General features: G+C 52.0%; 6 protein-coding genes across 6 annotated transcripts; 2 read left to right on the top strand and 4 right to left on the bottom strand.

The window, feature by feature from the left end:
- Nucleotides 1-985: 985 nt before the first annotated feature.
- On the bottom strand, nt 986-3328 carry AYO20_06267 (hypothetical protein; the record flags this gene model as incomplete). The annotated part of the gene is made up of 1 exon (XM_022644558.1): nt 986-3328. One exon carries the CDS (start codon nt 3326-3328, stop codon nt 986-988), a length of 2343 nt encoding a protein of 780 aa, XP_022499436.1.
- A 677-nt stretch (nt 3329-4005) lies between these two features.
- AYO20_06266 (hypothetical protein) lies at nt 4006-4737 on the bottom strand (the record flags this gene model as incomplete). Its single annotated transcript, XM_022644557.1, has 1 exon — nt 4006-4737. One exon carries the CDS (start codon nt 4735-4737, stop codon nt 4006-4008), a length of 732 nt encoding a protein of 243 aa, XP_022499435.1.
- Nucleotides 4738-6326: 1589 nt separating this feature from the next.
- AYO20_06265 (hypothetical protein) lies at nt 6327-8063 on the bottom strand (the record flags this gene model as incomplete). The annotated part of the gene is made up of 2 exons (XM_022644556.1): nt 6327-7043; nt 7098-8063. 2 exons carry the CDS (start codon nt 8061-8063, stop codon nt 6327-6329), a joined length of 1683 nt encoding a protein of 560 aa, XP_022499434.1.
- A 799-nt stretch (nt 8064-8862) lies between these two features.
- AYO20_06264 (hypothetical protein) lies at nt 8863-10629 on the bottom strand (the record flags this gene model as incomplete). Its single annotated transcript, XM_022644555.1, has 1 exon — nt 8863-10629. The coding sequence occupies one exon, from the start codon at nt 10627-10629 to the stop codon at nt 8863-8865; it is 1767 nt and encodes a 588-aa protein (XP_022499433.1).
- A 389-nt stretch (nt 10630-11018) lies between these two features.
- On the top strand, nt 11019-11931 carry AYO20_06263 (hypothetical protein; the record flags this gene model as incomplete). The annotated part of the gene is made up of 3 exons (XM_022644554.1): nt 11019-11040; nt 11094-11340; nt 11388-11931. 3 exons carry the CDS (start codon nt 11019-11021, stop codon nt 11929-11931), a joined length of 813 nt encoding a protein of 270 aa, XP_022499432.1.
- A 505-nt stretch (nt 11932-12436) lies between these two features.
- Nucleotides 12437-13950, top strand: AYO20_06262 (hypothetical protein; the record flags this gene model as incomplete). Its single annotated transcript, XM_022644553.1, has 2 exons — nt 12437-12698; nt 12758-13950. 2 exons carry the CDS (start codon nt 12437-12439, stop codon nt 13948-13950), a joined length of 1455 nt encoding a protein of 484 aa, XP_022499431.1.
- Nucleotides 13951-14500: the final 550 nt, after the last annotated feature.

Below are 14500 nucleotides of genomic sequence, written 5' to 3'. Positions count from 1 at the left end.
AAACCAAAGCCTTGGTGATATTCCCGGAAGAAACAGTCCACTGTTCAGTTAACACGACGAGTACTCGGCACCCCGTACTCGATACGTGTGTGACGACACAGTATCCAATGCCAATAATCAACAACAATGCCACCTATACTCGTATGTATGTATACACACGTACGCACACAAGTACCGAGTAATTACTGCAAAGCGAGACGCGCTTCATAGACGAGAACGCGCTATGGAGATTACCTGTTATTACTTTTCTCACCAAAGTGGACAAAGTGGGTGGGGGAGCCCAACAACTTGGAAACTCAGGGGCCGGCGGCCACGCAGCCACGGAGCTACTGGGGGGGCCAATGTGAACGCTACATCCGGGGGGAAGCTCAAACGTCTTCGTCCTCGTCTTCGCTTCATCTTGTCCGGCTTCGTCCCGTCTGATCTGATCTGATCTGATCTGGTCTGGTCTGGTCTGGTCTGGTCTTGTGTCCCAGAACATCATGTACTTGCAGGTAGAAAACACCTCTTACTTCTTACCAGTCCTCTCACGAGCACTCTCTTACCAGTACTTCACACAAGTTCACTTTTCTTAAACGTACTTCTTCCCGCGTCCTTCCCACAAATACTCGGTGTTTCCTCGTAGCTTTCTTGCCGCAAACATGACAATAAATACCCTACAACATAATAGGATATCGTGCCATGTCGGTCGATGTAAAAGTGATTATCTTGGGTGGTTTGATGAATACCTCGCCAGGTTTCCAATACCTCACCATAAAAACTCCCCCATGGTCCCATAGGTGAATAATTGTCTATGGAATGTTTTTTGTTGCCATGTTGCTGTTGCCAGTCCCTCCTCAAACAAACAAAACTCAATGAAATGCTTGGTGTACAAGATGTGGTCGAAAATCGTCTCCACGAGGCCCTGATGCCACCCGACGCTATGCTCTATAGTAGTAATACCCCAGCGACCAGCTCGACTCTCCGCCAGTAAACCCGCCAGTGTTCAAACCCGATGGTGTCCATGTCCATTCAATCTGTGACTCTCTGCTGCTCTTCTCGGCCAACCCTCTTTTCTTTCTTCTTCCTCGCGCTTCTGATATCCCTCAAACCCTCTCAAAGCCCTTCCACGGTTGTCACGTTCCGCTGCCTGCCTCATGTATTCGGCCGCTTCAAGTTTCTCATTCATGTTGATGATAGTTCCTGGTCCGGGAGATTCTCCTCGCAATCCCCTCGGATCCACTCGAAACCTGGAACTCTTCGGTCGAGTCGACGATGAAGGTCGACGGTCTCCCAAAGGCTTCGGTGATGTGTTTTCTTCGACAAAGCTGATGTTACTGTGCGTAGTCTTCGGCGTCAGTCGCTCTTGGACCACCTCAGCCGCTCCATTGGCGACGACAGGAGCTGCAAGACTACTCTTGCGCTTCGATGGACCCAATGGACCGAACGTAGCTCTTCGTCCCCGGTGTGATGTTCTTGGAGGCAAGAGCACCCCAAATCCGCCAGGCGCGGGCGAAGGCTGTGAACCAGAGGGTCCGTACGCACGGTCAATCACATTCTGTGGTGGACTCATGGCCTTCTGCTGATATTGTACTCGTTGTTGCAATTGTTGTTCCCGCTCTTCCGCTTCCATAATCAGTGCGTGGATATCGTCGAACGTCATATTAAAACTCCACGATATCCCGCGGGCAGCCGCCCTCTTGCGGATGTCGGTCAGGGCGTTGTGATCATCCCTGAGTCGATCCTCATATGTTCGTCTCGTTGCCGCAGAGTGAGGTATGGAAACCACGTTGTGATTCGGCGCTTCATAGACGGGTGAATAGGTCTCGGAGGGTCGATAAGAGGCACCAGCCCCATAATCATTCCGAGTTCCCATGCCACTTGGTGCCGGAGTGCCGTTTGGTGTTTGGCTTGAGTTGTGGCTGGGTGGAGTGTAGAGCTGAGAGAGTCTTTCTGCGTCCGTTGCACGGAGGATAGTGTTGACAGGCGCCGACAGCAATTCAGGTTCGAGAGGATTTGACGAGGTTAGATCAATCGGGTCAAAGATTGTGCCTGAAGAGACCGGGTTTGGCATCAATGCTCGTGCAAGCTCGACCGAGTCTGTGCGATCAGAATGGGCGTCCTCGTCTTTCTCACACTGACACCAAACCTGCGTGTACATACGCCAGTCATAAACACTCCCGGGAACGGTTTCTTCATTCTCGTCTTCCCCATCGGGCATCTGCAAGGCAATTTCTGCAAATGCCAGTAGCCGGGACGACGGAGAAAGGCAAGACAGATCGCACGAACCAGGTATTTCGAGAGGATCTGGATCAGGCTTTGCAACAGGTTCCTCACGATTGGCAATGAGGCGTTGAGACCTCCGTTTTGATTTTCTCTTGGATGAAGGAGAGCTGCTTTCCGGCTTTAGCTTTGGCTTTGGCGTTGGCTTTGGCGGAGGGCCAAAGACTTCGGCTAGTCGCTTGGACTTTAAGACGACAATTTTGGATTTCTCGGTGGAAGTATCGTCGGGTTCAGGAGCCTGCTCGACCTCGACGACATCATCCACTTCACTGTTCTCAGCCGAGATAGAGTATCGGAGCTTTGATGGGACTCTAGCAGCCGAGTGGGAGAGTCTGGCGGATTTGCGGGGAGGAGCGTCCTGGGCTTCGTCGGTAGCGGGACGCTTCTGAGATACCACAGTTTCTGACAATACCTTTGCGGTGGGTTTGCGTTCCCTCTGGGAGGTCCGCCGAGAAGGGGTGTCGACAGCAGAAACTGGTACCTCTCGGCCCGCGACTTTAGTGGGAGACGGGGTTTTGGTTCCATTGACATTTGCTGCCGATGGGGTCTGCAGCACCTTTGGGGGTGGTTGGGCCTTCTCAGGCGTCTCTTTGGGCACAGGAGATTTCGACAATGGCTCCTTGCTGGAAGATGGTGTGGGCTTTGGAGATAACCGACCTATTATAATCGTATCCGACGGTGGCGGCGAGAACCTTTTAGTGCTACCTAGAGCTTGCGCTTTGGCAGTCGGCTTGCGCACACGGCTAGAAGCTCGTCGACCACGAGAACTGCGTCGATCAGCCGAGGCGGGAGTAGTGGTGTTTGTGGTTGTGGGGTTGGATTTGGACCTCATGGTTGCTGATGACACGGGTTTGGCGGCCAGGGTGTCAGCGTAATCATCAGGGTCGCTCACCGACGTGGCACCCCCAGCAGACGTGCAGGTTTCGTGCGTCGACTGGGTGGGACTGGGGGTCGCCGAGTCTGCCAGAGAAGCAGAAGCAGAAGCCGAAGTCTTTGAGCGAGTCCGGGCGATGTTGAGTCTCATGGAAGGAACTGCCGGAAGTTGAGGGAGATTCCTGAGGGACATGGCCGTTTGACCAGCAAAGGCCACGGCGCGGGCGGGGGAAAGGGAGAAAGCAGACAGGTGAAAGGGGTGACCAACGTGCTTCCTGATGCTTGAGAAGATGAATGGGATTTGATGAGCCCGGAGGAGGGCAATGGTTCGACAGGATGATTTTGGTAGCAGCCACAAGCAACAGGGACGAGAAGGTCGAAAGAAGTGGCTCTAAATCCTGTGCGGGTTCCTTCCCAAATAGGCTTAGTGTGATACCGTGCCACTGCTGGGCTGAATCGATTCACCACCACCGATTGCCACTCGACCACGTCTTCAGGTGTGATGTTCAAGAGACATCCGACAGATGCTGCTGCAGCTGAAGAAGGAGGACGAGGGGGAAAAAAAAAAGAGAAAGACGAAAAACAACAAAAGAACAAATGGTCCCTAGGGTGCAAAACAACAATCAAGGCTGCTCAGGGCTATACCACACCCAACCACCCATTTTCACCCATTGATACAGACACTCACTCACTCACATAATAGCTATACAACAAGCCTACACCTGAATAGTACTTTACTATTGTCTATCCCCTCAATAAGTGAATGGTCGCCCTCTGCTAATGGCACAACCCCAACTCAATAGGCGCTGGCTGCCACACCCTTTGCTCTTTGTCTCTCTCTCTCTCACCCATTCAGCCGCCCAGCGCCATTCAAACTCCCGTACAACAAACAGGACCCTTCTGGCCCTCCAACTCCCCTCGAACATCCTCCAGTCTCCTCCTCTGCTTGCCACTGTCATCGAAATTGCCGTCATCCAACCACCCCTCAAATCCTTGCTTGACACCTCGCTGAAACCAGTCATCCTCAATCATGGAGAACCAACACGTGTCTCGAGATCTCTCTTTATACACCATGTGTTTTCTAAAGACGCCCTCGAAGGTGAACCCAAAGCGCACCGCCGCTCTTTTTGACGGCGTGTTGAGGTTGTCGCATTTCCACTCGTATCGGCGATAGTGCAGCGTCTCAAAGACATACCTGGCCAGGAGATACACGGCTTCCGTGGCGGCCCTTGTCCGCTGCAACCGCGGCGAGAAGAGGATGTTGCCGACTTCGACGACGCGGTGTCGGGTGTCGATGCGCATGAGGCTTACCCAACCAATGGGTTTGGCGGTTCGCTGGTCCACGACGGCGAAGAACAGGGGATCCTCCGATTGAGACTTTGCCGTCACGGCAGCTTCAAAGGCCGCCAGTGACTCGTAGGGGTCGTCGAACAGATATGTCCAGAGACGGTTATTGTTCTCGCCCTTGACCATGTCGTAGAGATGACTGGCGTGGGATGGCAACAGTGGTTCAAGCACCACGGTTGTCCCTGTCAAAGTGACCCGGGACGGCCGTGAGCCTGGACCAGCCGTGACTGGAGGGCCAATCTCTTGATGATTCATTTTTATGCTGCTTCTGAAGCTGTTACCGACTCTGATCTTTGTAGACAAGACGCCGATAGAGATGAGCTTTACCTTTGGACCAAACAGTGTCTTGCACCGCTCGCTGTATTTCGCTTTGATGTTTCAGACTTGCCAGCCAGCTAGACGGGTATCGAAAGATGTGCTCAGATCGGGTTTCTTCTCTGTCGCTACCAGTCAATGATAAGAGGGTGGAGGTAGCGTAACAAGACTTTTCCCCTTGAAGCCTTGTGACATACCGCCTAAACCACTATCGACATTGACAAACACACCCTGAGACTGCCAGAGGAGATATATTCTTCTGTCCCAACTTCAAATCCAGGATATTACTTGACGAACGGTCTTAACAAAGCCCCGAGGAAAATGCAGCGTTCCCGGCGTCCCTAGATACCGAAAACGGGGAAGGGAATATTAGAGTCTACCCACCCACCGGCTTGTTTGTTGGTGGTGGTGGTGGACCTGGGACTTAGGCGAATAGGGCCTTAACAAGGGCCGATCCGTCGTGCCCGTCGTTTAACCATGACGGCCTGAAGAATCGGAAATTGATCAAATAATCAGGTTCTGCTATTGATAAGACGCTACTCGTACATTTTACAGCCTTCCTGTCGTTTATTTGTAGGTCCAAGTGTAGCCTGCAATGCCGCGACTATCATGATGATAACACATAAGCTACTGCTACTTACCATCACTTCAGATCCGTACATCTGTTTGTTCGATTCACTCGGCGCATAACGCCTTGGGCACGAATGGCGGAAAAAAGATAAACAGCGTCAAAGTCAACCTCGTTCATTACCTTGAGCATTTTGATGACCCAGTCTCACGAGCTCATCTGGAGTTGGAGTGCTCCAGAACTTTGACCGGCCGTCGCGATCTGTCAAAATCAGTACGAAACCCACGGCACGCCTGAGTTCCTCAAGCGTGTGATCCACTGGCTTCCATTGGAAAATCTGTGCTGTTGATGACGGTGCGTAGCTCACCGGTATATATATCAAGCATTTCAATTGAGCATCACCGTGTAGGTGTATGCCTTGCTGTTGTTGACGGTGCGTAGCTCACCGCAGTTCCAGTCCACCCTGCAAAGGACGTGACTGGGACTGGCTAACGTGGGACTATCTGACATGATGTGCTGTTTTTGTGACGGTGGAGAAGCTCACCGTATATATCGACTAATATTGAAGCAAGCATGCAAGCACGTCTGTTGAAAGCGGGCAGAGTAAAGGATCACGAGTTGACCTCTGGCAATGATCGGGTAACCAGGCTGGTGAAGTGTTCAAAGTCAATGGACCATGGAGGTAGGTCCCAACAAAGGAGGGCGTGCTGTTGTTAATGGGGCTGAAGCATCCCCTATGCGGTAGTATATGTTGCTTTGTTGAATATCACAACAGTCGACTGTAAAACTCATTGACCAAGGACTCTGGCCCGGTGGTTTGCCGTCGAAGAGGCTTGTACATCTCCGTCGTCGTCGTTAGGTTGAACTGGTCGCACGACGAAACCGCACAAGCCGGGGTGGATTCAGAGAGGGCGCTCCGGAGAAGAGGCCTAGAGAAATCAGGCGCACTCAAAACAGTGCCTCAAGACTGAGGCTCTTCCTTCTTGAGACCAGTGATCGTCTCCCTGTGTTCTTTTGAAAGCTTTGTCTTCACCACGAAGAGACTCGCAATAACACCGAGAGCACCAAGACACGTGAACATGATGAACATGTTTCTTATGCTCCAGGCGAATGCTTCCTTGACTGCAAGTTCTTGGGCGGGCGGAAGAGTCTTGCCCACCATGACGTTGGCGCCGGCGTTTTTACCAGACAGTTGCTCCACGACCGAAGGCGGCAAACCCATCTGCTGCAATGTCGACCGTCGAAGATCCATGCTTTGCTGAAACACAATCCCGCCTAGAATGACGCCTAACGAGAGGGCCAGGCTTCGAATGAAGGCCTGTGTCGATGTCGCAGTGCCGACACTGTCCTGGGGAACACCTTGTTGAATTGCGATGAGAGGAGGCTCAAACAGCAGCCCTGAACCAACGCCTTCGATTATTTCAAGGCCGATGATGGTGCCTGTCGAGGTGTGTGCATCCAATAAAATGAAGAGGCCAGTGCCCAGGGTCATTAAAATAGTTCCAACCCACATGGATGGTCTGTACTGGCCCGTACGATGTATGATCAAGCCATTGATGACACCAGTGCCTGCTGTGGCGACAATAAGTGGTACCAACAGAACACCTGATCGAAGCGGTGACGCTTCCTTGACGCTTTGGAAATACAGAGGTAAGTAATATTCGGCAGCAATGAAGACCTAGATCGAGTGTCAGTAGAGAGTTTTGAGTATATGCTAGTGCCAGAGACTTACCATTCCGTGAGAGAACGTCACTAGCATGGTCGCAATGTTCCTGGTGCCGAATAGGGACAGGGGAATGACCGGGTACTTGGCCAATTTCTTCTCGCTGTAGACAAAGACAAGGATCATCAATGCGCCGAACACAATGAGGCAAATGACTTTGGCCGAACTCCAGGGATAGACAGATCCACCCAAGTCAAGTCCTAAGAGCAGCATCACCGTTACACCAAGAATTGAGACACAGCCAAACCAGTCGATGGCTTTGACCCCATCCAGTACTGGCGTTCGAGGGTTGTGCACGTTGAGGAAGGGCACAAGAAGCACAAAGGCGGTACCAGCGATGGGCAAGTTGCAGTAGAAGCACCATCGCCAACTGACTTTCTGAGCAAAGGCACCGCCCAAGAGAGGACCGACCGCTCCGCTCAGAGCCCAGATCCCTTCACACAAACCGAGCCACAAGCTCCTTTCACGGACGCTGAAGAGATCGGAAATGCCGACATTGACCATGCAGATCAGACCACCCCCCGCCGCTCCTTGGATACTGCGGCCGGCAATAAGCATCTGAATGTTGACGGCTACCGCACATACCACCGAACTGGCGAAGAATACCACCACGGCGATGAGGAAAATTGGCTTGCGGCCCCAAATATCGGAAAATTTGACCCAGATCGGAGCGGCTGCAGCATTGGCTATGAGATATGCACCGCCGATCCAGATGTACCCAGCTGCCGAGTGAAGGTCCGCTGTGATTTTGGGAACTGCAGTGGCGACAATGGTGGCGTCGAGGGCGGCCACGAACAGTGAGAGATAAAGGGCGATCAGAATCATAGTGATGCGAAACTTGCTGCGAGGCTGCACCTGCTGAGCCGCTTCGGGCATTTCAGAGAGAGGTTCGATAGGCACATGATCGGTAGATAGATTCTGTATTCGCTGGGCTGGACCGATGAAGTCAACCTCTTTAGCCCCCTTTGCCTCCATTGGGGGAAGCCAATCCCAGGCTAGGTTGTGTTTTTGCTTGATTGCCAGCTATCTCCCTCGAAAGAAGGAGCAATTATTGTCGTGATGGAAGATATTGTTAGAGCTATAAAGGGGACTAGAGGGAGAAAGAGAGGGAAAGGCAGGGGATTATATGGGTTTGAAAGACCCTAAAAGGACAAGAAGGCCATAGTAGGGAGGGGGGTCTCAAATGCTATAAGTAATACCCTGGGTAAACCTACTAGGATAGGTCCAGGTAAGTCGGTCAAAGGGCGGTGGACGTCAAGATCTTCGGCAGCCTGGGATGGAGCGGCTCCTATGCGTCGAGCCGAATCCGCAAGTACGAATTGATATCTCGTAATCCAAATACCCTTTTGTGTGCTTGTAGACAAATGAAAATCCATCATGCATCGACAAGAGTGGAGCCGGAGCTTTGCCGTGGCTTCAAGACGCAATTTTGGTGACCCGGGGTGGAGAATGAATTGCTTGTATGTACTGGGTGAAACGAATCGCCATATCCATCAACACCGGATCAGGCGTCAGAGAGCCCAGCTTCATCGTTCCATCTAGGAGCTCCGTCGTGTGAGAATAGGTAGATTGATTCTACAAATTCTGCGTAGCATGGAAAGAGATTCCTGACGGCTCCGGGGGGAAATGCAACTAACGACTCGACAGGATGGAAAGTATAGAGAAGAGGTAAGGGGAAATGGTGACAGGACTTCGATGGCTCAAAGAATGACGATCTCTTTCATCTTGTGCAAGTCTTGGTGATAGGACAGAGGATTCTGACTCTGATCGAACCTCATCGTTTGATTCCCGCCGCCTTGAATCTGCTGACCTTCCGCCCGTTCGCGTCTTCCAGAGGAGTGATCTCACCGTCTTCACTGTTGCCGAGAAACCCACCATCTTGGGAGGCTATGCGTTTCATCCTGTGTTGCTGGTATTCCCTCGCGATCTCCCGTTGGTGGTCCTCTTCGGAAAAGTCATCTGGGCTGGGAGCCTTCGGTGCTTTGGAAAATGACCGCTCCACCACCTGCGCAGTGACGACCGAGGATCGAGACTGAGGGGACGCACCTGTATCCTCAACTCTTTCGCTTGAAAATGGCATTGGAGAAGCGAATTTGGGCGTCTGCGGTAAAGATTCCCGCGCAGCTTTGAATCTTGACTGTTTGACGGTCTTTGTGGCTGGAGCTGCCGGGATAGTAGGGGCTTCCTCATCTTGGTCACTCACTCGCTCGATGATTGAATCTTTGATGGGTCGCAACTTCGATGTTTGAGTATCTCTGAGCGGCGGTCTGTTTGATGGAGGCATTTTCCCAGACGGAGGCTGTTCGTGAGCAATATCCAAGTCTGTGGAGAATGCCACTTTCTTTTTGCTGGGCTTCTTCTCCTTGATTGATTTGTCGGCTTCCGCAGACTTGCTCAGACTCGACTTCAAATTACTCTTCTTCGAGTTATCATGCCTGGCGATAGCTGCCTTCCGAGCTGCTTCGGCTGCTGGTGGCCGTTCCACATGTTTGACTTGCTCCATTGTGGCTTCAACTTCTGGTTGAGGCCCAATATTCTTCAGCCCTAGCTTCTCCTGCAATTCTTCCATTTTCTTTTGATAGCCGCGTGGAAGAGATAGAGGCCGTCTGCTCTTGCCAGATTCATCTTCCGACTCGTCCTCTTCGAGGTCCTCCAGATCCATGTCAGAGTCAAAGTCCAGGTCGTCTTCATTTTCGTCATACGAGATATCGGATGCCTCTTCTTCCAGCTCAAGCTCAGCTACAATGGCCCCGACTTCGTCTAAGCCGCGTGAATATTCGAGCATTTCTCGGCGCAATTCGGCTTCTGCTTCCGTGTCATTTGGATTCGTTGGGAAGGCATCTGTTGGAGACTGCGCTTGTTGAACTATACCGGCTAGTGGAGTGTTATCCGGAGAACTACTTTCCTCACCCCCATCCTCATCCACTTCTATCTGTGACGCGGGGGCGTTTCCGTCCGGGTGGTTTGCTGGGGATTCGGCTTTCGTGATTGTGCCGTTTGTCTCCTCCAGATCATGCACACCAGCCCTCTTCAGTACGTCTATTAGATTGGGAGCGTTAGCACCTGGGGTCTCCACTTTGCTGGATATAACCTGTCCCATGTCGTCGAGCTCCTCGGTAATTTCGGCCAGAGGTAGGCCAGCTTCATCTCGATGATCGGGCTCCTCTGCAAGCAGTAAGGCATTCCTCCTCTTTTCTGCGTCGGAGAGTTGCTTCCTTATTGTCTCAATATTTCGGGTGACATAATCTGCACGCTTTGATAGCAAGTCCACAAGTTGAGAAGGTCGGCGAGGCCGGGAGCTTTTATCCCTCAGAAGTTCCTGCAACTCAGTTTCGTCGATAATTTCTGGCTTGAAGTCTTTTGCTGCTTGAAGGCAGACATCGGGGGAGGCATCTTCGGGGATGCCCAGGAATTCTTCTTTAAGCCCCTCGTAGTCGATCTCAAGTGTTTGCCAGTGTCGGAGAGATTTGCGGAGCTTTGCAATGTTGTTCTCTAATTCGACCCGCTGTAGTTCAACTCGAGCAAGTGCGGAAGCGTCCATGGTTTACAAAAAGGCAGAGCACACAGGCTAAGCAGGAGTTCTGAGAAGAGAAAGGAGAGAGGAGGTGATGATCCGTGTTTTGGTGATGAAAATCTTCCACGAAGCCTTGCCGCCTGACTTTTTGGTAACGACACTGTAGCGAAACGATTTGTCATTACAAGTTTCGCCTCCAGCCTTGCACGTGCCTCTGCCTTGGACATTACACATTTCACTTCTCCAACCTTGCTCTCTCTTCGATCTTATATGACTTCCTCGCGAACCCGTAGCTGATTATTTTTCGAGATGCTACGGCTCATAGTGGCGACACACACCAGGTCCGATCAAATTCGAAGCGTCGTCTGATCAAGGACTTATCAGAGGCAACCCCTTCTGATGAAGCAAGAAGCGCCATGGATGATGATGAGTTGACCCGTACAGACCCTACTTACACAAGATAGCGGAGACATACTGACATGAATCATCAGCCCCAAACAAATGCCCCGTCTGTGGCAGCGATCCTCGGACACACCCAGGACTTCGCTTCAAGATCAACACCAAATGCTACCACCGGATCTGCGAAGGCTGTGTGGACCGAAACTTCTCCAGTGGGAAAGCCGAATGTCCCATCGGAGGATGTCATGTCAGTCTCTGGAAACGAGAATGGCGGACCCAAACTTTTGAAGATCTCAAGATCGAACGCGAGGTGGAAATTCGGAAACGGGTGAATAAAATGTATGTTGTCCTTGGCCCCTTTCGCACATTTGGCCTGACATAGATAGCCTCGATCGGCAGGAGGAAGAATTCGAGTCGAAACGCTATTACGATGACTTCTTGGAGCTTCGAGAAGAAATGATCATGAATCTGGTCCTGCGAACGGATGTGGCGGCTACAAACCGCAAGTTGAAGGAGTATGCCATTGCCAATGGTCTCAAAGTGGATACAAGCGAAACTGCCGACCCCAGCACTAAAGCCTTGAAGAAGAAGGACGTTGACCCAACCGTTGCAGATCCCAGCGGTCTAATCAAGGGTCTGAAGAAGAAGATCATTCCGGTGGCTGTGGCACCATACGATCCCTTTATGGGGATGTCGCGCAACAGAGATTACTACGAGGTCAAGGAGAGCTACGTTGCTCGGGCAAGGGGGAAGCCAGCAGAAGCCATGGTTGCCGCAGGTTACGACTTTGGACAATACATGGACGAATGTCTGCTGCGGGCATTTGCGGGTCTGGGAGTTTTCATTCAGGATGAGATGGCGGCAAAGGACAATGCAGCCGTCCCTGCACCGGGCACCGGTGAGGTCAAGGTCGCAGACGACGTCTTCTAGCCGTCGTTGGGAGGTTGATGGCATGAGACGGTGATTTAAGGGCTGAAGCATTCTCAGGAAGAGATCGTGGTGATCATCTGCAACATATTGGGGAGTTTTGAACATTTCACTCAGATGAACATGGATATTCCCCCCAATGCGATACTCTGTATATTATAAGCTAGAAACTAAGAATTTCCACGGAGTCACTTCAACCTTACTTGTTCACACCAAACTCATGTATTCTATCCAGGACTTTGCCAAGACGCTAGCCCCAAATGATCGATTTCGCGAAAACTGCTGCGGTCAGTGGGAAAGTTGCCCTCCGACCACCAGATGAAATCTTGGCGTTGGTGGTTCTCTCGCAGAAGCCAAACCATCTGGTACTGAGCAATCGCAATATCTGAGGTCCTGGTTGACTTGGGGACAATCTGTGTCTGCGATTCTAGTTCTTCTTGCTCATTCCCCTTCTTTGCTACCATTCGGTAACGCCCGTAAAGTTGCTTCGAGTCAACCTCCGCCACCAATGCCCGCACCCACAAACACCCTTCTGATCGAAGGGACGTTCACTGAACTTGCAGAAGAACTCGCCCAGTACATCGACACACTCGCAAAGTCGGAAGAAGGCGCCGGGGTTCAGGCCGAAATCGGACAACTGCTCAGCACTATCAGAGAGTCCGAGCAGTCACAAGAGCCTATTGACGAGGCCGCAGTCCAAAGCCAGAAAAATGAAGTGTTGAAAAAGATCGTGACCAAGGCTTCAGTCCTCAACAGCGCTCCTGAGAGAGGTAAGAGTACCCGTTGTGACTGTCTACTTGGAGGTGGAATGCTGACATCTATTTCGCAGAATTCTCCGCAGCATACAACCTCTTGATCAGCCTCTCTTCTCAATCTTCCATTTCTGACGGACTCTTCTCCAGAATATGCACGTATTTGTCTGAGCAGCCCGTTACCTCCTCTCCCACCTACGGCGGCAGCCTTGCGCTGCAGACCCTTACAACCATATTCAACGTCCTGCCTCCGACAAGTGAATCTCGCTACCATGTCTTCCTCGCCATCCTCAAAGTCATGCGCCAAACGTCTTCCTCTCAGGCTTTCGAGGCGCTCATCCCTCAACTCGAGACGAACATCCCCAACTGGCTGTCTGCATGGGAGCTCGATGACGAAGATGCCCGCAATCTATACGTAGGGGTGGCTGATGTGGCTTCTGCGACCGGAAATGAAGACCTCCATTACACATACCTTCTATCTGCACTACAGACAATCCCTCCTGAATCGGCGTCCGAGGCGGAGAGCGCAGAACTCGCACGACGCGCTCTGCGGGTGGCATTGACAAATCCCGCAATAACGGATTTTACACCCTTGACTACCAGCGACGCGGTCGTCGCGTTGCGGCGTTCGGATAGCAATCTCTTCGACCTCCTGGAGATCTTCTCCTCAGACGATTATTCATCATACACCGACTTCCTCGAAACGAACAACCTAGCAGACTTGGGCATACCAGATTCCGCAGCTGAGACGCTGAGCCACAAGATCCGCCTTCTAACACTGGCTACTATTGCCGCATCATCAACGACTCGCTCGGTTCCCTATAGCACCATTGCATCTGCATTGCAGATCCCCTCCGAAGACGTGGAGATGTGGGTCATCGACACCATCCGAGCTGGTCTCGTCGAAGGCAAGCTCTCCCAACTGAAGCAGGAGTTTTTGGTTCAGCGAGCCACGTACCGCGTATTCGGGGAGAAGCAATGGGCCGAAATCCAAGGACGCCTCATGGTGTGGCGACGGAGCCTGGAGAGCGTGTTGACCGTCGTCAGGGCCGAGAGGGAAAAGTTTCTGAGGGAAGGGCCGACGTCGAACGGAGATGCGGGCGTCAACGGTTACGGAGGTGACGGGGACGGTCAGAGAAATGGAGGAGAACGCCAGCAGCAGAGAAGACAGGGTGGCGATAGAGGTGGCCGTGGACCGCGTCGCGACAGGGGAGACCAGCAGCAGCAACAGCAGGGACCTCGAGAGATTGAGGTAGGTGGTGGAGATTAGGAGTCTGCTCACCACCCGGGGCGATCGTCCGGGAGAGTCGATGCCTTCCTGGACGCTCTGCTGCAACGCCTCGAGGATCAGAGAGCAGCCGCGTGAGGCTTAGAAGAATCGACCAAATCTGCACACGAACGAACGGAACGGAACAGATCATGCACGAACGAAATCCCTTACAACCTCAGGGGGCCTTGGAGGGGTCGCAGGGGGAGGGATTTCCAAAGAGAAAACTTGAATGTACTTGATATGCGCAACGCATAAAATAGCTTCGAAATTAGAACATTGCTCCTGTCTGTCTTCTCGAGCATTTCTTTCAAATCTGCTCTCAGTCATTGCTTGTGCTTGTCCCAGTTATACCCTTCGTGCTACAGGCTCAGTGTCGAGTCCCCGACTTGATTGGCGTCCGATCCCCTCCTGGACTCAAGACTGCACTTAGCTTTAACCACACAGTCCTTCATATTCCTTTTCCTCTGGGCGTAGTCTATCACATCGCATCGGACAGAGAGTACATAAAGCTGGGTACCATGAACTCCCAGTGCCGACATCCGGTGCCGAC

This window comes from Fonsecaea nubica (assembly GCF_001646965.1).
Source record: "Fonsecaea nubica strain CBS 269.64 chromosome Unknown Scaff39, whole genome shotgun sequence".
Taxonomy (NCBI): Eukaryota; Fungi; Ascomycota; class Eurotiomycetes; order Chaetothyriales; family Herpotrichiellaceae; genus Fonsecaea; species Fonsecaea nubica.
The sequence above is the reverse complement of the archived record's forward strand: the minus strand, read 5'-3'. Positions and strand labels throughout refer to the sequence as shown.